General features: G+C 42.4%; 2 protein-coding genes across 5 annotated transcripts; both read right to left on the reverse strand.

The window, feature by feature from the left end:
• Positions 1-1,724: 1,724 nt before the first annotated feature.
• Positions 1,725-18,829, reverse strand: atf2 (activating transcription factor 2). 3 transcript variants are annotated; one of them, XM_069153844.1, is made up of 12 exons: positions 18,792-18,829; positions 18,131-18,203; positions 17,123-17,219; positions 16,925-17,043; positions 16,715-16,837; positions 16,207-16,385; positions 14,509-14,623; positions 13,035-13,127; positions 9,986-10,228; positions 9,196-9,402; positions 6,731-6,836; positions 1,725-3,648 (listed from the first exon to the last, which is right to left on the reverse strand). In XM_069153844.1, exons 2-12 carry the CDS (start codon positions 18,176-18,178, stop codon positions 3,431-3,433), a joined length of 1,548 nt encoding a protein of 515 aa, XP_069009945.1. In that variant the 5' UTR covers positions 18,179-18,203; positions 18,792-18,829; the 3' UTR covers positions 1,725-3,430. The 3 variants fall into 3 exon arrangements, with proteins under 3 accessions (XP_069009945.1, XP_069009946.1, XP_069009947.1); XM_069153845.1 differs by having other exon boundaries at positions 18,710-18,799; XM_069153846.1 differs by lacking the exon at positions 13,035-13,127.
• A 1,058-nt stretch (positions 18,830-19,887) lies between these two features.
• On the reverse strand, positions 19,888-21,984 carry atp5mc3a (ATP synthase membrane subunit c locus 3a). Of its 2 annotated transcripts, XM_069153848.1 has the most exons (5): positions 21,912-21,984; positions 21,608-21,707; positions 20,925-20,999; positions 20,342-20,526; positions 19,888-20,221 (listed from the first exon to the last, which is right to left on the reverse strand). In XM_069153848.1, the coding sequence occupies exons 2-5, from the start codon at positions 21,644-21,646 to the stop codon at positions 20,107-20,109; spliced, it is 414 nt and encodes a 137-aa protein (XP_069009949.1). In that variant the 5' UTR covers positions 21,647-21,707; positions 21,912-21,984; the 3' UTR covers positions 19,888-20,106. The 2 variants fall into 2 exon arrangements, with proteins under 2 accessions (XP_069009949.1, XP_069009948.1); XM_069153847.1 differs by lacking the exon at positions 21,912-21,984 and having other exon boundaries at positions 21,608-21,905.
• Positions 21,985-22,771: the final 787 nt, after the last annotated feature.

The following is a 22,771-nucleotide window of genomic DNA, read 5'->3' on the forward strand; positions in this document are numbered from 1 at the left end:
GTTGGTTCACGCAAAAAAAGTTTGTACTTTAGTGAGGTCGCGAGTGGGCGTGGCCAAATGTGGATCACACCAAGTTGTACACAAAAGTTCCAAAGCGCCATTATGTCAACTCAACAGGAAGTCCGCCATGTTGAATTTAGTCGCCATTTTTGGCGATTCACAGGTGTTGTATTTTAATTACCTCCTCTTACAGATTTTGTCCGACCGACTTGAAATTGATTCTGTGCACTCTTAACATGTTTGGGATTCAAAGTTATCAAAAGAATTTGTTGTCGTCGATCGGTGTGCCCGTGGCATGGCGGCCAACAAGTGACCCAAAAGTATTTATTTTTTTTGCTATACCGTAGTATGACTTTTTTCATAATTTGGATGGCATGCTATAGTATATATATATATATATATATATAGCTTTAGGGTTCAATATATATATATATAATATATATATTTAAAGACATAAAAGGGGGAGGGGGTTGAACCCTAAAGCTTCATACTGAGAGTAACCACTACACCACCAAACCTCCCAGGTGATAGTTTGCATTGTGACCAATCTTTGGCTAATCTATTTATTCAAATGTGATCAAAATTCTTTGGATAGTAGATATACATGTTTTTAAGGGGGTCTGCAGTGATATTAAATATCCATCAACAGGTGGAATCTGAACCATTAATATCAGCCTTGGTGAAGTAGAATCTTTTACCTGTTGAGTTAACCAGACTGTCGGTTGAGTCTCTGGAAGCTCTGAGTGAACTCTTGAAACTCTTTCTCCGAAGACAGTCCAGCGGTCTACGACACCGACCCCGAGCTGGAGACCACCGTATCCGGACACGGGTTCGAGGTAAAACTCATGGTTCACTCATTGTCCGAACTGCCACAAACTTTACACTTTCCGCAGACTTTTTGAAGATGTTAAAGCCAAAAAAAGGCAATTTTTTTTTTTTTTAAGAGTAAAGAACGAGATCGAAAAAAACCATTAAAACTGAATATGCAATATGCGGACCTTCTCGTGCTGCACGGCGGGGCCCCGACCCGCTGGATAACTGCTTGCAGTTTGTATCATTATGTTGCATTTTATTATGATCACAATATTGCACAAATGTCTTGATTTCTTGTATATTTAACTTTTATTATGCTGATCCTTGTGAGCATAATTCAGCCGCTGCTTCATGATTTAACGTGGAGCTGCTCAGTTACGAATACCTACCATGGAAAAACACAAAGATTAATTTCCTCTGATAAACTAACTAACTGAAAGAGAGACTTAAAAACTGTTCCCTGTTTATATATATTTAAATCAGCATGTTTTAAAGTTAAAACATGGAAATAATGTGCTCAGGCAACATTATCATAAACTATAAAATACCTTCAATTGGAGAAAATGGTATTCTATCAGAAATGTGGATGTTTCAGATCTTCCACAAGGTGGCAGACTACACCACAATATGTTTTGGTTCACCAGCAACAGCTGTGGTCTCTGACTTGAAGCATGTCATCAGTTCAGATCACTTTACTGGAGGTTTCATGTGACCCAGTCTGGCAGCAGCAGGTGAAGCCTGCAGTCCAGTCAGCATCTGTCACTTATGAAGTATTTATAAAGAGATGAGACTTAGAAATGTGCTGCTGCCATTTGTTTAAACTTTCATCATTGACAATTTATGATTTTCATCCGATCTGTAGTTTATTCTGATGAATTCAGGGTGGGGAATTAAATGGAAGCAAAGCTGGATTTTAAAGAGTTATTAAAAGGTTTATTACAACAACTTATCAATTCAAATTGTATACAGAACTTTCACGTTACGAGTACACTTTCAACACAGCGTCACACCCCGCAGTGAAGCCGAGGTAAGACAAATAACCAAAGCTTTCACAACTCAAGTTGTAATAACTTGTTTAATGATATTTATCTGAGACGTTATCAAATAAACAATTAAATTCTCGCAGAGAATTATTATCTCATGCAGATAGCACAGAACAGTTAAACTTTAAAAAAAAAAAATAATAATTTAAGAAAACAATGTGTTAGCTTCTCGTAAAACTACACAGTAGTGAGCCAGTACAGACTAAGAGAAAAGGCAAACTGACTTCATGGTGTGTGTGATTTGCTTCTTACAATTATTTAAATGACAAAATGCTCACAACTCTTACAGAACCGTAGTGAGTGTAACTCTAAATACGTGATGTGATTCCAGTTCACATCAGAATGATTTCATTTTACACGATAACCTAAAGAGTCAGCGAGAGCCGTTTCCTAAGCAAAGATTGTTAAGGTCAGTTTTAAACCGCTAACAGACTTCATGTGATCAAAAGGGCTCAGCTACTGAATCCAGACAATCCTATAAAAACAAAGTACATCATACCAAGAAAGATCACGTACAATGTGTCATCGATGTTATTTACAATGTTTTTTTTTTCTAAAAATGTCATCTAGACTTGCAATTATGAAAACAGCCCGATGTCCTTCAGTGTTTCTGCAGTAGACACTGAAAAACAGAAGCAGGAGATCTCCTCTACTGAGCAACGGTGTTCATGAGACCCTTAAAATCGGAAGAGTACAGCAATCAAATCAAGCTAATCTGCATTAAAAAGTCATTTATACAAAAAAAAAAAAAACATTAATGGCACTGAATGAAGTCAACATCAGCGATGATTGAGTGGAAAAGGTACTGCGATCCTACAATCACTGCTTCAGGAACAATCAAGACTACAGGTGGAATGTTCATGAAATAACACATTTCTAAGCAGCTCACCTCCATTAAGACTATTTTACAGGCAGAGGTGGAGCTCGAACATTCAAACGGCACGATGCGACTACAGCTGATCTCGCTCACAGAAAAGTTTGAAATCTGATTCAGCGAGTTAGGTTTGTGTCACGTGTTCAAATCTACTTCTAAAAAGCTGCCGGTACTTCACGTGTTTGACTGTCAAAACTCGTAGAAAGTAAACGCGTCATCTCTCAAATATGTGCAAAACAATAAAATAAATAAAAGCAAGTTACAAAAATGTAAGGAACCTCATCGTGAAGATACAAAAGTCATGAAAACAAATACGCAAACAAATTACAGATGAGCCACAACAACACTTTGGTAAGGTCGCTAACGATTCACCGATCGGCCGTTCGAGCCGATCGCTTTCAAATAAAAAAATATAAGATTAAAGATTAATAAATAAACCACACAAATACAAAAACATTGAAGAACCACACGTTTTACATCTTACACCTAAAGTGCCTGTTCTTTTGTCTTCTTCAGTTCCAGAGAAAACATTGCATTTTTAAAAAGCATTGCCTACGAAGTACAAAATGGACCAAACGTAAAAGAAACCAATCAGGAATAAATGAACGACAGTACGATCCCAACTGAAGCTGAGCGAGAGCATCGCTCTTCCTCTGTCTGTCGGAGAGATTAGTTGGCGCTCGGGCACAGTTCGGCTCGATCAACTCCCCGAAGGCTGAGAGTGGGCGGCGCCCCTCCGCGGCTGAGTCTCCTCTGTGCTCTGGTTGGATGCGGCGGCGGCGGAGGGGGCGGAGCTCGCCGGGGTCGTGGAGGAGGAGCTGACCCCGTTGGAGGTGCTGACGGAGCTGTGCTGTATGGCCTCGTTCTGGGGGCTGCTGGGCACCGACATCTCCTCGCAGCTTTCGTCTTTGTCAGAGACTGCGAACGCATCGGAAAAACAGTCGTTTGAGCAGCTACGACTTTTGATCTCAAAAGGATGCGATCCAGAAGGCTCGGGATAGCGGCGTCACGCAGGCCTAATCAGATGTAAAACAGCTATTTGCATGTAGTGTATGCAAACCGTTTCATTAATCCCCATAATGCTTCTTCTGCACCCTTCCTTTAATTAAAGCTCCAATGTCAATTTAAACCCACATCATAAGGGTGCATTACATTCTGGGGCATGTGGCAGTGTTTCCCATCCCTAACTGCATTCTCATTTGTTTTTTGTTACCTTGCCAACTACTGCAGCGACAGATGATTACAGCACCTGATTTTAATGATGCTCACACTGGAGAGTAGGGAAGACTTGGAGTCGAAATGCCACCAGCTGTTAGGCAGTTGCATTGAATTAATTGGATCCTGATGGAGGAAAAAAAGACTCCACTCTCATGCTCTGTTTCATAAAGGAATAAGGAGCACAATGATAATTAATATTTCTAATGATATGAAGTCACTTATTATGGCACTTGGTAATTAATGACTGGGTTTTGTATTTGAGGGTGTAAAATAAAGATTCCATAAGCAAGAAGATGCAATTAAAGTGCATTACAAATGTCATCACATTGGAGGCTCCTTGACTGGACTTTGACCGTGTGATTTAGTGCAAGTGAATGTCAAAGAGCGATAAACTCCCCGGCTGTTTTACCGCGCAGAAGGTCAAGCTCAGAATAAATCAGCCTGCTGGTTTTGTTTCATGTTCAAGTGAGCATTATTACTCCTAACAACATTAAGTTGTGGCTGGCTGATATTTCGTAATACCCTAAAAAAATTCTGGTTCTCCGGGCGGACAGAGCTTCTTTCCGCTCTCTGGGTTTCTGAAGTGGGGTTCAGATCTGTAAACAGATGGACAGCTTGGTGTGCCAAGTGAAAGCATGTCCTGGCTTGTTTGTGGGGCAGTCTGGGTAATTTCCTCCCACCTGCCATGGCTACGGCTGGGCAGGACGATGAAGGGTATTACAGGGTCTGGAGGGCAGTGCAGCCTCACGGGATATTTAACAGTGAGAAAACAAGAGAGCCATGAGTGAGAGCCATGGATCAGTCAGCATTATATAATATGTTTTTACTAATTAGTAAAATAGATTATTCCAGTGATTTCTTGCCCCAGGAGGTAATTCTGCAGTTGTCAGAGGATAAATGGAAAGACTGTGCAGTGTGTTCAAATAAACAGAAGTTAGAAAAATTACTTCTGCATTTATGTTGCAGTTGAAAGTGTGTGAAGACGTTAGCTATTAGTTACAGATAATTGACTGACTATATCTCAAAGACACTAATAAACCATTCAAATAGGCAAATGCAAAGTCAAATATTAGCTGAGGCTAACAAATACACAGTTCAAATATGTAAATATGATGCCATGGTAGCGTGGTGTCCCCATGTTCCACTGAGGATGGTTTCGGGATGTGTTTGCATCCTAACGGCCGCAGACCTCGGCTTCATTTAGGAAGTATTGCAGCAGCAGCGTTTAACAAATCAGCATCGACCACAACACGAAGCAGGTTGTGCGCTGAAGATCGAACACCGCTGCCGTCGCTGGAACTACATTTCAAAAGAAACGCTCGACTTCAACGTCATCACACGTAGCCACCCTCACTACTCCCTGATTGGTCCACCCTGGACATGGGATGAAACATGGATAAAACATGGATAAAACATGGAACAAACAACAGTGGATAAAAAAGTGGAAAGCTGCTTGGAACTACTGGATAAATGGTGAAAAAGTTGAATGGAGTGAATAAATTGTTTAACAATTCATCCAGTTTAAAATCAGTTGAAATGAACATGTGGCACAAGGCTACTTGAGCTCATCAAAGACGACTGAGAATCGCTGGATTATTTCACTCCTGCCATTCAATTGGACTTTTATTTTCACTCTCACATTAGTTGGCTTTCCCTCTCAGCTCATTGAAAATCTACCACCCCTGTCATCATTAACCAAACCGATGAACTGAGGGATTCGGAAGAGGTTTTTCCAAACGGGATAAAACGAGCTCCAAATGTCATCCTTCACTGAGGTCTAGGAAGACAGGACAGACATGAGGAAGATGACCCAATTCATGAGCAGATCCGGCTAAAGAAAAACAAAAAAAAACAATCTGCACGGCACCAAATGAGACCCGACTCTGACAGCCTGGAAACCATCAGTCCCATAATGCACATGACGTGTGTCTGTGGGATGGTTAGCAATAAGAGATGCATAATGAACAGCGTAGCTCGGTGGACGCCCCACAATGAGATCTTTCTGCAGTCTTGTCGAGCTCGCTGCTTTAATGGACTCATTTCAGCAGCAATCATTGTCAATACAAGTCAGCGGAGGCGTTTAGAGCAGCTTGGAGGAGGAGGAGGGGTGGGGGGCGGGTTCTGGTTCTGGCTGCGTTCGAGCTCATCTGTGAGGGAAGGTGAGTTATGGCCAGAAAATCAGAGTGACAGAGCCGCGGTCGGAGGAAACGAAGAAAAATAGGTGATATAATTCTAAATGAGACGGTGTGATGACACTGTGCTGCACCGGCTGACAACAGGAAATATAAGTGAGGAAGCTGCAAATGGCAGAATCTTCTCACTTATTTAAATATTCATAAAGATGATCATTGGGAGATAAAAACGTTAAAAATAAAGATTTTAATTACCTTATGTGGGTGCAACAAAAAAAAGAGAGTTCACGCTCTAAACATTCGGTTTGTAAACATCGTTCCTGAAGCAAACAGTGGAAATTTAACTTCATCTAACAAATAGTTATCTCGGTGTCAAATGAGGGGAAAACATGTTTTGTGTTCCACCTGTGGCTTCTGAAAAGGAGCGAGACAACGCCAGCGGTGAGAATCAGTCTCCAACGCCATCGCCCATAAATATGGAAACTTTGGCAAAGTTTTTCAAAAACAAGTAGAAAATAAGGGACCTAATATGTCAATAGCTCTTTGTGTTTGGCCATAAGTAAGACATGTCCTTGTAGTGGTTAGCCGGAGCTCATTTTAGACACGTTTCACTGGAAGCCTCGGGCTGAGAATAATGGAGCATTACTCACTGTGATAGCCAGATTTCTTCTGCATGGCGGTTACAGGGCAATCTTTATGAGCCAGAAGAAGCTGCTTCAGCTGAGCCACTTCGTTTCTCAGCAGGGTGACTTCATTCTTAAGGAGAGAAGAGACACACAGCGGCACTCGATAAAGTGGTCACTCTGTGTCAGGTGACGGCATGAAGACAAACACAAGACAGTTCAAAAGCTCCCAAAGTGATTTTCCCACACGAGACACGTAGAAGGTCAGATTTCAGCCCCTTTCTGTGAGAATCAAATATAAATGAGCCTTTTATTTACATTTAATTACAAATTTTGAACCAAATTTTCAAAGTGAAACCGGACCGCTGATTTTTAGATATTTGATTACTTCAATATGTGGCGCCAACATATTGGCCTTTGACCCCTGGTGTACACACTGTACACATAACACTGAAAATAAACATGTCAGAGAGACAAAATGTGGATCTCAGATGTATTTTTTATTTTTTATTTCTGTCCTGTTCTCCACCAAAGTCTGAGCCGATAACCGTTATGGGTGAATGTTCTCAGGCAAGTTGCCCGTCTAGCTTGAGTCTGAACTCCAAAGAGGCAGATGGACGTTGAGCTGAACCTCAACAGGATCCTAAAGCATGTGTTGACACAAGGACCTTCATACATACACTGGAGTGTGCCTCTGTGCCTTCTATACATGAACAGCTCTATCTTTACTCTCATGCCGATTATTAAAGGGATCAGCGGGTTAAAGTCTGAGGACCTCCGTTGTTACAGTCCGTCCGCAGCATTACTGCAGATAAACTCATATTTTCTCACGCGAGAAACGGCGAACACAGAGAAAGGTAACAATATGATGAATGAATTCAGAATAAAGTGGGATGCACTTCTTCATTTATGTTTTTCCTGCACAATAATTATGGGCCTTCACTGGCTGCCGACCAGCACATTTGTCAGAGGTGAACTGTTCGGATTGTCGGTGCGACTTCGTAGATGCCGCTGAGATTTACACTCGCGTGTCGTTACAGCTCCCGAGGGAGCCGAGGATTTCTGCATGTCGTAAAAGAGAGCCACATTACGCTGAAGGTGACTTTAACTGGATTTAGAGCGGCCGGGGGCCCGCAGAACACCCATTGGCAGATTTAAGCTCCTTCTCCTCTCCTTTAAAGGACTATGGGTGGCTCAATCTATTAGTCTAAAAGCAGCCAATTTATTTGATTCCATCTGTTTAGGCTTGCTGGTGCTGGCAGGGCTGAACTACTGTACGACAGATTTAAACACAGCTGGAAGGAGTCTATGTATCACATGTAGCCAACACCGTATTCACTGCGCTTCCACCATGACTGCTGCCATTTACAGCCAATACAAACACAGGCGCTCTTTTAAATCGCTTCAAATGAATTATAGAGACAAACCTTTTCCCCAAAAGGTGACATGTTTGTGCTTTTGCCTGCAAACCGGACTAAGCTAGACTTTGAAGAGTTAAAACTTGTTTTTAACTTTGTGAATAAATCGAAATTGAGCAAATGGGCCTTGGGTGATGTTGGAAGCTGTGAGCTGCCTGGTCTGACACCTCATTAAAAAGCCAGTTAAGGATGATGTTAAAATAATTGTGCATCATTAGAGGCAGTTTCGCTGATCAGCTGGGCCATGTCAGCATGGGGGTTTTTACAAAAACTGCACTGCTGATTAATGCCTTCATATAAAGCGCCCTTTTATTCTCAGCCACATGTTGTTTCCTTCTTTGTAGTTAACAATGAAGCTCTTTCTATTTATAACCTCATTCACTTACCCATCCTTCCCTTTATTTAAATAAAATATTAAGTAGCGCTGCCATGACAAGTGGTGATAACTTGTTTTTGATCCACGTATTAACAACAATAACCCCTTTGGTTTCCCGCTGCCGTGTATCCCCTCCTCCACCCTGCGCATCTTACTCTGCTTTCATAGAAACATAAGACAGTGAGCAAATAAACACCACATCTCATTTAATTGTCTGGAACACCGATGTGCCGCACCCCCGGCTCACACTTATCAACAGAGACAGCAGATACATGAACTGTTTCGAACTTGTCAGCATCAGATCCTAATTGCTTCCAGTGAAATGAAGGTTCAAAAAGACACCTTTCCCTCGGAGATTTTTGAGGCCATTCGGTAAACTGCTGAGACAGAAGCGAAGACACGCTTGTGTGCGGCTGACATCTGGAGGATACATCTTTATTGACAGGGACATATCGATGTAAAGGGCTCACACACCGCTGCTGTCACACGGCAGCTCTTCTTAATCGGCTTTAATGACTTCATCACCGCAGAAGGGAAAAGTCTGTGTACACGTGCTTACACCAACAGCACACAATGATAAACAGACGGACACGCCTACGAACACAAACCGGCACACGGACGCATCCGAGCGCGAAAACAAAGACGGATGAAGGAGCGCTCGCAGCATGCAGCAGCAGAGAGGAAGACGGAAAGCCAACCTGCAGTTGTCCGTTCATGGAGTTCAGGTCGTCGGCCTTCCTCTCCAGAGACTGGACCCACACTTTCCTCTTCTGCCTGCAGCGAGAAGCTGCAGCCCTGTTGCGCTCCAGAAACTTGCGCCGCTTCTCATCGGGGTCCTCGCTTGTGGTTCTGCGCCGCCGCCCCCCCGTGCTCGGAGGGTTTTGCGGAGGGGGAACCGGGGAAGCCTGTATAGCAACAATACAAACCGTTTGTTCGATGTACTCAGTCTGATATGTCTTAATATCTTAGTGAAGCCACTGTGATGTAATGTGTTATAATGTTGTGCTTACAAAAGACATTAATGCTCCTACAAATTATACTCAAAGATCAGCTACGACTTATGCATCTAGCGTACATTAAGTCTGAGGTATTACACGAATTTATTTGATATTTGTTCTGACAAGATACTTATAGTCTCTCTAATACTAAAACATGAGACATACAATATAGTTATATAGACTGAGATCTTTGAGATTGTAACTTTACGTAGTAAGAAAATTAAATCAGGAACTATCTGACTGAAGAATAAATAAACAAGACGGTAAATCTGTTATTTAATGCTACCGTGCAGCCGTACGGTACACAACACCTGGTCGAACTACGGCGACACGCTTCAGCCAGTAAATATGGTGCTTTAGTCTTGATAATGTGCTTTTATAAGCAGTAAATTGTCCCACACACAGATTTAAGACACAGAAAAGAAGTTTCTTCTGAAGGACACTGGTGAGACACGAGTAAAAAGACAACACTGTGGTCATGAATACTTACAGGTGTTTCTGTGGTGGAGGTGGCCGGCTGCTGCAGGGAATGCTGGGACGGTTCCTCGGTTGTGGGCAGGTGAGGAGCCGGAACCAGAGTCAGGACCGCGGTCGGGGTTGGGGTGGGGATCGGGATCGGGATCGGAGCAGGAGACGCGGGAGCAGCAGTGTGAGTTACAGCGCTGCTTTGGACTTCACCACCGTCTCCATTGGTTACCTGAGGAAGCTGCTGGCTTAATGTGGCTTTCAGTTTCTAGGAACAGAAATTGTCACAGAGAGAAAACAGCCAAGAGATGAAGTCAATGCCATGAAAAGGAGAAGATACTGACCCAAAAGCTTTTAAAAACAGGAGTTTAAAAACTATATTTTTGAGGGAGGAAATAAATAAATAAACTTTCCTATAAGTTAAAGATGTGCAAGGTGTGATAGTTGCCCACATGGACTCATCAAACTCAAAATAAAAAAATCTAAATAATTACTTCAAAGATAAAACAATAACACTTTAATTAAAACCTGAAATATTCTCCTGTTAATAAAATCATTTGTAGAAGCTCAGTTAGCAACAATCAGATGTATTTGAGGTCTCTACAGGTGTTGTACTCCTGAGTTCGGGCAGTATATCCTCTTCCTGAAATATTTTCTCAAACTCTGTCAAAGTGCAGATGTGTATGACGTGTTTGAATCTCAGCAGCATTTCTACCTGGTTGTCTTAAAAACGGCACAGTGCACATCACATCGAGGGAATAACCCACCGTTGGGATTATATCACAGACCTATTCAGGCTGCTTTTAACACACAACACTTTTCACCATTAAGATTTAATTGAATGTGAACATGTGCATGACTGAAGCTGTAGATTGCTTCAAGTGTGTCAGATCTTTTGGGAAGATTTTAATAAAACTAAAAACTCAAGAAATTTCAAAATACACCTCAATAAGCAAGTTTACAAATGTAGATTATGTGAAATATCCTCCTTTACTCTGAATCGACCCACAAGTATGGTAATTAAAGAGGACACAAATCGGAGTTAAAAACAAATCCTGAAAGAAAGTAAAACTAATTTTTTAAAGTACACTTCAATGCTTAAAATGAGCTCGCAAAGACAAAAGGCTGTCAATGCAAATGTAGCACGCTCCTCATATTTACTTTGCATAATTGTAATCTGGTGGAGCCCGAGCACATGATGTGATCCTAACTATCCCAACAAGAAAGCATCTCATTCACAGATCGGCGTCCGCGATTCACAGGTCAACTCCTGAAGCATCGAGCAAACAAGCTGAAAGTGAACAAGCCTTTGGAAGCAATAACAAAGTGAGAGGGAAATACATTTACATGAAAAAACAGAGGACCACATTATTCTAACAACTACCTTTGCCAGACCAATCTATCTACCAAATTAGTTTATCGTGTAATACCCTTCCAGAAGCTCTTCTGGCAGAGGCGAGATATTATTCTCTTGGAATGGCCCATAGAAAGAGGGAAAAGCCAGTCAGATTCATATTTCATCTCTGCCATGGAAACCTCATCAGTGTAATAACCCTCCATCTCATGGGTGTTATTCAACCATCTGCTACTATATTACTTATCTTTATTTTGCAACTAATTAACAGCATAATCTTCTAAATTCAGCAAGTTAATTATCATTATTGTGGTCTTTGCAGCATCATCAGTCCTTGTAAAGTGCCGTCTCCGCGCCCCCTTGAGGGGCGGGTGAGGAGGAGGTGTGGCGGGGGGTGGGGGGGAGCAGGTTGAGCTGGGGGTCTGTTTTCTTGACGCAGGCTCATTAGGTGTTTGCTGATGAGCTGAGTGCAGTGGGAGGAGGCGTGAGTGAGAGGAGGGGTGGTGGTGGTGGTGGTGGTGGTGGGGGGGGGGGGGGGGCAGGTCAGGCAGGATTCTGCTGAACAAAAGGTTCCATGCAGGGTGAGGCCGACTTAATGTGTCTCGCTGAGCGTGTGCCAGGATGCCCCCCAGCTGGCTTTCGCTGCTTGCCCCCCCCACCTCCCCCCGCCCCCCCCCCCCCCCCCCACCCGGTTGGCCCTGGTGACGGCGTGCTGAGCGCAACGCTGTCTCCATGTTTGTCATCTCCGTACCCCGTGATCCCCGACAACTCCCTGCCCCTCCCTTCCATCCTTCCTCATCATCCTCCTCCTCCTCCTCCTCCTCCTCCTCCTCCTCCTCCTCCTCCTCCTCCTCCTACTCACCAGTCAGGATCAATCCTTCCCTCCTAACACACACACACACACACACACACACACACACACACACACACACACACACACACACACCTCCTCTGCAGTTTAGCTGTTAATTTCCTCAGGCAGAGCATGCTGCGAACACTTACAGGTCCTGTGATCCGTGCTTCATCACGTTGCCACTGATCTCCCTCACAGCACTTTATATCGCTGCCCTTCAACCATCACTTTTAATACGCTACAACAACACTGCTGTGACTGTCTTCTCCCCACAGACACATATTTGGAACACATGTTTTTTTTTTAGTACCTGGATTATGTTAATCCTGTTGGGCGGGCAGTAATGAGCACTTCTATTATTGATTAAGCTACAGATTATTGTTTGATTAATCATTTGTCTATAAAATGTCACAAAACAGCAAAATATGCCTAAAAACAGCAACTGGTTTTAATGTGTTTTTCTTTTGTTAGCAAAGCTTCTTTTATTATTAATGTTTATTTTTGCCTGATATTGTTTTTAATCCTGTTCTGTACAGCAACCATGAAACATATTAACATTTCATTTATTTTTAAACCAGAACATGTTTGGCATTTTGCTTAAAAAATGATTATCATAATTATTCAATGATCAGAAAACCTGGTGATGGAAAGTGGATCAGTTAAAGAAAAAGGATTAAAAACCTAACATTGTTTTTTTGGAATACTGCAAACCTCACATTCATCTTTCTCAAAGAAAGCAACCTTATTGTTCTGGTGTCGGCAGGCTCTCTCATTACCTCGGTTCTTATCATCTCTCTCGGATGGGAAATAACAAGAGTCAACATGGAAATGATGCTTAATGTAACCGGAAGAAGAGATAATAAATACCAGCTTGGCTTCTGATTGGACGGGCTGAGGCTGTGGCGAGGGAGGTCCTGGGATCCCGGGGACGTTAGGCACTACGGTGACAGGTCTGACAAGCTGACAGCAGAGACACAGACACAGATCAGCACGGAGAAAATTAGTCTTCGGCGGTAAAAAGCCAGGCAACGCTCCCCCGCAACACACACACACACACACACACACACACACACACACACACACACACACACACACACACACAGCCGTGGCAGGCTCTCAGAGTTTCCTCATATCTCAGCCTCATTAGGTTGGATGGCCTGTTATTTTGCGGAGGCAGCGCCACATGGAGATGCCGTGTGCACGCTAATGAACCTCTGCCTGCCTGCGTGAGAGCATATGGACGGGGAGGCTGAAGAGAGGATGGAGAGACACGAGTCAGGAGGCCAGACTCAGGCCTCCTCTTCACAGCCGCTGACAATGAGATGGAGGGAGGTGTGGAGAGCAAGAGAGGGAGAGAGAAGAGGAGGGGGGGGGGATGATGGAGTGAAAGGGAGGCCCACTGGTGGTTCATGTTCTCCGTCTCCTTTTGCTCTTCCTATCCCCACAGACTGGGAAGATGGAGGTTTCTCCCTGCTGTGCCGCTATCAGGAGATAATCATCTGCTGCTCAGTGTTCCACAAAGACAATCAGGGCTACAGTGAACGATAAGACAGGCCTCCACATGGGGGAGTCCAAAAAAAACATCCACGAGACCTTCGTTTACAACATATTTCCTATATGAGACGCTGTCATGGGTTGCAGTTATGCAAAACACAGCAGCAGTATCATCTCTCTGTTGTGCCAGAAATCAAGAGAGACGATTTTAACTGTACAAGGACAAATAGCAGCAAAGTGTCCTGGACGGACGCCTGCTGCGCTTCTGCCAAATCCTGTGTCTTTGCCACAATTACACTCCGAAGTCCATTATTTCACTCAACCTCTCCTGCTTTGAACTCGCTGCCAAATCTGAGGTGCCAAAGTTGTAAACAGTCCCGCTGTCCAACTGGAGGAAAGAAAATACGAACGATAATAATGCATCACTACAGCTTAGTTGTCACTTTAGAAGGATTTCAATTTTACCGACACAACTGTCCCTCCGGTTCAAATTTACAATCGGAATAATAAACTATCAATGAAACAGTGTTATTCCCCCATAAATGATGTGTTATGTTATATGGAAAAGAGCAACACTTCCCATATAAATTTGACTCAGACTCAGAGCAGGAAGTCATTCAATACTTTTGTTCATTACAACTGACAACTGGGCAAACTCCTTCTGCAGAGGAAGATGGTGTGATGTGCTCAAAAGCTCCACAACAGCTCCTACATAAACTTTGCAACAAGACTATATTTTCTTGTTAGTTGGTTTTCGCCGTCTTTCTTCAGTGAGTTAAAGGTCACCGAAAGCACGATTTCACACACACTGAAACAGCGTTTACAGAAGACATCCGGCGACACTCACAGGGATCGTAGTTGGAATATGTACACTTGAGCTGGTAATGGATGCAGGTATAGCAACGGGCATGGTCTGGCCGTTAGGCAGCTGTAAGAGCACAGGGAAGGTACCAGACACCGGGCTGGAGAGGAGAGACAAGAAATCACAATGAGGCACACAACTATGCAGTTAACACACAAAACACAAAATGTCTCACAGTGCAAACAAGGATGAATAACATCATACTCAGGCAACAACTGATGGAAATAAAAATGGAGCCAAGACAGAACCAAAAAAAACACATAAATAAAAACTGAGAAATACTTCTGTAACGGAGCAAACAATGAAATTAAGATTAAGATGTTCCACGTGTCATCAGTATCGCCCATATATTGATCTGTGGCTGCAAAGTGATTTCAGTTTGAGGAAAACGAGGGTTTTTCACTAAATCATCTGTCCGACTTTTCAAACATTCACTCTTCTCTTTCAAGCTGCACTGAATCAAACGGAGCTTCCAGTTTTCTCTCATTCAGGGAGGGATTTCACGACCAAAAAGACAAAAGATAACTTTTTTCAGGTACAAATTCCCTCAAACAGTACCAGCCTCCACCGAATACAGGTTTCACCTCAACTTTACAGCCGGTCCAGGATTTTACAAGCTTGTTTTGTGACGCTGCAATCAGAAATGCCAGATTTAACGTTGGCTTTTCTCATAAATTACGATACAATTTGCACATTTTTATGTGATTTCTTTGGTGGTAAAATTGCAGGGATTGGCAAAAAAAATTGCGCGTCAAGGAATACAAACAGGGATTTTTACAAACTAGTGAAGAAAGAGTCATTTGTAATTACTTCTGTGATAATAAATGTGTTGCTCATCACAGAAATATCTGGAAATATTCTAGTTCTCTTTATTTTCTGAACTTAAAAGTGATGCAGCTTTGCAAAACATAACCCTCTGTGACTGCAATGTAGAAAACATAGGCTACACCTTCTGTAAAAATAAGTGCTTTAAATGCTATTTAAATAATATTAATTAAACACATATACTGTAATTATAAGGTAAATTTGGTACATTTTCCTATAAACCCCATTACGTCTTGTTTAACCTTTTTTTTTTTTTTACAGTCAATCAGCTTGTGGTTTGTTTTGATGATGGTTTGTTTTGCCTCTAAATTAGGAGTTATTGTATTAACTGTTATATGTCTTTTCAATGAGGTATTTTTATGAAAATCTGACTTATGATCCTGGAATCCATATGGTTATAAAATGTAAAACATAAAATAATACAGTCTCTGGAGCTAAAGTTTAACCACTACAGCTCAAAGGAGGTTTTAATTTCCCACCTCAGTCAAGGATTCAGCCAAATTGTAAGTGCTCGATGTTAAAATCAAAAATTGGCCGGGGTAGTAGCTCAAATTAAAGTGAGATCATTGACAGGGATGATTATGTGAAAACCCATTCATTTTTTTCACCATTAACGTATAAATATATATATATATATATATATATATATATATATATATATATTTGAGCAACACTGATTTTTGTCTTTGAAGATGACATTTATGAGGTTTACAGCAAAAAAAAGTTCCCGCAGAGTGCAAATGAATCCAAAACAAACAAGCACATGCCTCGTGAAATACCAACCAAGACAAAACTGCACAAAAATGATTTGGAAAAAGAAATGATGATTTAATAAAACTAGGATTTTAGGTTACTTACACTATAGGCCTATTAGTGGATGGGACTTGGGTAATAACAGAGCTAGATGTTGGCGATGGGAGAGCTTGCTGTATTACAACATTAGCCTCTGAGGTTGCTAGAAGTACATTGGGAACTTGGAGGGATGCAGGATGGACTATAGTGGATGTTGGCAGTGAGGCTGGCTGCAAAGATAAGTCCTGGAAACATCATACAAGACCTTAGCTGCAGGAAGTGTTTAATGAACACCAGATCACTTAATTGTTTCTTAATATATGATGCTGCTCTTTTCTTAACATTAGGACTAGGAGTAATTGATTGGTGCAGTACTGTTATATATATATCTTTATGTTAGTTTTCTGTGTTTCCAATAGAGAAAGAAACAAGATGAATGTTCCCACCAGCAGATCTACAAATTCCAGAGTAAATTACCGTTTACAGAAACAGGAGAAGATCCATTATCACAGCCTTCCTGTAATCACTCGGTGATTACCACGAATACCAGAAGCATCTGATTTAAAACATGTACCTTGTCTTCATTTGTAGTGGACTCGGGGTGAGGAAGAGGGCTATCTCGATGGGCCTCTAAAGCTGTGGGTTCACTTTTGTTGCGTATGATGGGTGTTGCGAGAGGTGATAAATCCAGCGGTAACTAGAAACACAAAGAGGAGCAGATCAGCGAAGGGCCGAGTCTAAACAGGTCAGAGGATCTGCTGGTACGTTTAACGGTGACAACGACCTTTTTGACGTCGTCTTCCGTCGCTTTTTTGAAGTCATGGTCAAAAGGACTCGCGAGCTCGTTGAAGAGGCCGACCTCCTCGCAGTTCTTCAAAAAGCGGGTCGGTGTCGGGGTTTGGTCTGCAACGGAGGAAAGTCTCAGTACGGAGATGTCAATGCGAAGCATTAATTACATGTAAATATCTCACTGAGCACTAACCAGCGATGATAACACTGTCATTCCTTGCCGGGCCAAACTTCAGGGTCATCTCATGTTTGTGTTTGTGGACAGCCAAGTGGTCTTCATTCGTGAATCTCTATTTAAGGGGGGGGAAAAAATAAAAATTAAAGCAGACTTGACGATGAAACACATTCATCACATTTTATTATTACCATATATGTGTAAAAGTATTTCGACCTCTGGAGAAGCTAAATAATAAATAATCACCCAAGTCACTGAGTTAGTTTTGATTCTCCCTACAATGATTTCTTTATTCGGCTCAGGTGGTTCCCAAAGTCTGAGTCTTATAATACTGGTGAACATCCTGTGACTGTAATGATGCTGCAGCACAAACTACAGTCTCTAATAACTAAAGAATACTGTGCTGAAAGATTACATTTTTAGTGTGTGCACAAAATAATCACTTGTTCCCAGAGAATAAGAAGTTGTTCCCACAGGATAAAACGTGTTAATACAAGTTTACATTTTTTTTGTTTGTTTGTTTATTTAAATCTTTGCACTATTATTTAGTTTAGTTTTAATTTAATTATTCTATTTTATTTGATTCTATTTATTGTATATACTGTGCATTTTTATATTTAATATTTTACTGTTGGTTTATTGCTTTCCTGTACCTATAATGCTGCTGTAGCGAAATAATTTCCCCCTTGTGGGATTAATAAACTAACTAACTATCTATCGATCTATCTGTCTACTATCTATCTAATAACCTCCTCCTACAAGATAATAATTTGTTCCAACAAGAATAATAAGTTGTTCTCTTACTATAATAAATTGGGCACAGTTTTAAAAAAATAAAATAAAATAAAAAAAACACTTCAGGGAACTTTTGAAGCTCAATAGAACTTGATGGGTCACAAAGCACTTTTTTTTTTTCCTTTGGGTCCCAAACAGGTGTCTGTAAGGAGCATCATTTTGGACCGAGGTAACCTGTGTGATAACAGAGAGGACCTACCTGTCCACACTGTGTGATAACAGAGGACCTACCTGTCCACACCCCGGAGCAGTACATTGGAAAGGTTTGTCATCACTCATATTCAGGAATTCCTGTTACCTCGTCCTGAAATAAAACAACAGAACCAGTGAAACATCAGCTGTGCATCAGCTGTTTATCAATACGTGTGACAGCTGGAGCTAAACTTAATTTCAGGAAATGAAGAGAGTTAATAAGGACTAAATGAGAAGTCCTGGGGGGGGACATTTGGACATTTGGACAAAGCGTTTGTACGCAGGGCGGCTGCTCCGGTTGTTTACACCTCGGTGTCGTCATCAGGAAACATCGCCGGTTCCTTTATTTTGGTCCAAACACGCGCCTGAAGCGGGACATCGATCCCCCCCCCGCGGGGTCTTCGAGCTACCGAGTCTCCGTGCAGTAAAACGCTGCAGACGGAGAAGACATCACAACCAACATGTCCCGGGTCTCCACAGAGGAACCGGTCACCTGCTCCGGGCGCCGCGTTAACATACGAACCGCCCGTCGCCATATTAGCACCTAAATATGACTGTAAACAGAGGACGTGTCAACGTTTATTTCGAGGCCGTTTCCTTGTATCGGAGCACAAGTACCTCGCGGTCGTAGAAAACATGTCTTTAACTCCTGTTTTATCCTGTTTTATTCCCGTTCCTGTCGGTTTAAGTGGTCACTTACCCCTCAGCCACAACCCTTGGTATCCAAAGTCCCACGGCTGCACCGAAATATCGCGAGAGCAGCTCGGCGTCTTCCGGAAGCGTCACACTCGTCACAGAGAGCCAGGCTGCAGTCTGCACATACTTTCTAAGTGACCTTCAACAAGTAGATTTGCAGCAGAAATAGAAGATTTAAATCCACACCAGATGTGTTTTAAGACAAATTAAAATAATCTGCTTGGTTTTTAACACACTTACTGTTAATACTGTGGTCACAGTGGACCTTGGAGCTTCTTCATGTGTTTGCATGTCGTTTATTCAAAGAGTGCATTGTGGTATCTGTTAACTTTTAATATCAACTTCCCCAGATTAGGGTTATTTATTATTGAGTATTAGTAATACAAATATGTAAATAGAGGTTTTAACCATTATATTTTCACCCAGATTGTATATTAGGATATACAAAACTTAAAATATTTTTTAAAAAAATTGAGTTTTTGGGCTACAACGGCTTATTTATATCTTCAAGGATTTATTTTTATTTTATTTTTTTGGAGGTGGGATGATGGGTTAATCGTTTAGTCTCTAAAAAGTAAACCACCCGTCAGTAGTTCCTTCAGGGTGGCATGTTCAAACTGACATTCAACATGTATATTTAGAGAGCACAGTAAAAACAAAACAAAAATTTAAAATCAAGACAGCAACTGTTAAACATTTCTACCTAAAAAGTGACTTAAATGTTCATAATGTTTAAGACTTTACTGCCTCAACGTCCAGCGTATAAGACGCACGTGAAGGTCGAAGGACTCCAATCTGCCAGCTTCTGAAACCTCGCGGGAGACTTTTTGACGATTCAAAGAAAGTCAAAACCCATCGTTTAGCTCAATTAAATCTAGATTTATTCAGTGGCATTTACAAAAGCAAGCGCGTACTTGCTGCCTAAATACAGTACCGTTGAACTGCAGCCGAACCAGGAACTCGTGAAGGTGGAACCTCAAAAAAAAGCTGCCGTGTGTTCTGACGGAGAAGAAGGCCGATCCACAGAAAAGATGACATTCATGAAAAGCCAACCGACTTCCTGTCGCATGATATTCCAGACATAAACATTACCGCCATCCTTAAATAGTCAAACATGTATTTTAATCACGTAATTTCTTACATTTGTACAATACATGTTTTGCTCATTTGGACACGGGCGTCCGAAAAGACTTGAAAATGTACATTTCCATGACACCAACACGGAACAATTTTGGTATCCACAATAAAATATGTCACGTTTTGTAATGAAAGTGTTATATGACGGCAAGAGGTTGTTTTCTTTTTGTTTTTGTTTTTTTTCACATAGCAAACAGGATGAGGAACGCGACCATCAAACAGAACAGTCCCATGGCTTCAGACAGGGCGAATCCCAGGATGGCGTACGAGAACAGCTGCTGCTTCAGAGACGGGTTCCTGCCGAGGAAGAGGAGGAGGAAGAAGAAGCCGTCAGGACGGTCGTCACGGCAACCACAAGGACGGAAAATACACGCTCTTAAAAAAAAAAAAAAAAACGCGGCGGAGACGAAGACGAACCTGGCGTAGCCGATGATGAGGCTGCCGAACACGGTGCCGATGCCGGCGCCGGATCCGGCTACTCCGACCGTGGCGGCTCCGGCGCCGATGAACTTGGCGGCGGTGTCGATGTCCCGGCTGACGGCGCTGGTCTGGAAGCCTCTCGGGGACAGATGGCCGACGAGGCTCCGCGGCATCGCGGCGTCCTGGGAGGCGGGGACACGTTCAAGACCGTCAACGTTTCAACGGGAAAATAAACTGGAACATTTGTGAACACGCTGTCAGACGGGACATTTTGTACTTTCACGAGTCGTTTAAAAACTCGTTGAAATCAATACTTTGAAGACGAGTTCTTCATATTTAGGTCTTTGTGTTGGACTTTGTGTCTTTGTGTTGGACTTTGTGTCTTTGTGTTGGACTTTGTGTCTTTGTGTCTTTGTGTTGGACTTTGTGTCTTTGTGTTGGACTTTGTGTCTTTGTGTTGGACTTTGTGTCTTTGTGTTGGACTTTGTGTCTTTGTGTTGGACTTTGTGTCTTTGTGTTGGACTTTGTGTTTTCTGCAGTGTTGAAGGAACCCCGGAGGAACCCTGCGTTTCTGTCCTACCTGTGTCGGGACATCGGGCCGGGACAGCACGGAGGCAGACAGGGGTCTGTAAAGAGCCCGGGAACCAGCACGGACCTGCAGGTGCAACAGGAGGACAAGTGTCATTAAACACACCGCAGCTGGGACGAGGTCCCGAGGTCCCCCCCCCCCACCCCCTGAGACACCTTCAAAAAATGTCCCCCCCTGTCAATCACAGGAGACAACACTCCTTTCAGGGGTTCGTCCACTTCCGTGGTGATATTAACTGGTGAGCTGGTGCCAGTCTCTCCAACCAGCAGGTGACCTTGGCACCAGACTAAACCGCTAAGCTGGTGTAGGTGGAGGCTGGTGGAGGCTGACGGAGCCCAAGTGAAGGAGGTGGGTGGTGTTTGCAGGCCGGTGTGTCCCACGGTCGGCTCCATCAGAGGGCGTGAATGACCTCCATCACTGAAAATGTCCGCCGTTATATATATACATATATATTATTATTAATTATTATTATTATTATTATTATTATTAATAATAATTATTATTATTATTATTTTAAGTACCTTTCAGTGAAAAGTCTCCCGGAACATCAACACTGTCATTCAGACTCTTAGCATTAGCTCCGCTGGCCCGCGGGCCTCTGAAGGCCCGCCGGACGGTTTCCGGGACATTTCACCAAAAAAAGATTTCACAGCTCGAGAAAACCCAAAACTCACCAGAACCGGCGCGGACACGAACTTTGCGCAGGCGTACATTTTCTACGGAAGGTGGTTAGAACCGGTTCGGTCGGACAGCGGTGTGAAAGCCCGGGTCTCTCTGGGGAGGGAAGAGCGGAGAGAAGGATTAAGGTCAAACCGGTGTAAAAACGCTCCGCAGACAAAATGAAGGCGTCCGCGTGTTCGTCCGCGTCCGCGCCGCGCGCCGCCGTCGCCCGCGCGGCGCCACGTGAAGCTGGAAGAGAGGATGAAGCGGGATTTCACACAAGATGCGCTTCTTCATTCAAACCGCCATCACACTCACCGACTGCAGAGGTCGAACCACAGGGGAAGAGTGCGCATGCGCGGCGCGACGCACGCAAGAGGCCCGGATGATGGCAGCGGAAGTTCGTTTCACAGAAACTTTATTGAGCAGGAACACGGAAGCAACCTTCATTCACAAAACAATGGGGTTTGTTTGGGTCATTGTTTGCACATCTATTTATTTATTAATAGATGCACTTTTACTGTGTCATTACGTTTAAGGAAACATATTCAAAATGTATTTTCCTAAAATTTATTATTATTTGAAATTGACCGTCTCAGTCCGGCTCCATAAAAACGTTGACACACAATTGTAATATTGATATTGCCATTGATTTTGAAAAAGTAATAAAATAATATCGCGCCAGATGCCTTAAGAGTAATATTAATATAATATATATATATTGGTACTATAATGGTATTACAATCCCATTTAAGGTTTGACGCAGGTGTTATTCATTGAAGAATAAGTCCAGTGATTTTTCAATTTGTTCAAAGTCCCATTTAAAGACCAAAAAAAACAACAAACTGATCCTACTGACAAGTACCGTCTTGGTTCCTGTAACCTGTTATTAATTATTTCTTTGCACCATAAACCTTTTATTGTTGTTCAGCGTATCAACGAACACGGGTACGGTAATTTATTTTGAGTCAGTTCACACATGTGGTGAAAATACACAAAGCACCAAAGCCAAGCCTGAAAACATCCCTCAACAAATACAGAACTCACAATATCGGTCTGCAGCAGCACGTTGTTCATTTTGATTTAAGTGTTTTTACAGGATTTGAATAATAATACAAATATAGAGTTTGGCCTCAGTTTTTATGGCTATATATTTACAATATGTCAATAATAATAAT

The sequence above is a fragment of the Embiotoca jacksoni genome, unplaced genomic scaffold (genome assembly GCF_022577435.1).
Source record: "Embiotoca jacksoni isolate LCO1_2020_lvr unplaced genomic scaffold, fEmbJac1.0.p SCAF_2, whole genome shotgun sequence".
NCBI lineage: Eukaryota > Metazoa > Chordata > Actinopteri > Embiotocidae > Embiotoca > Embiotoca jacksoni.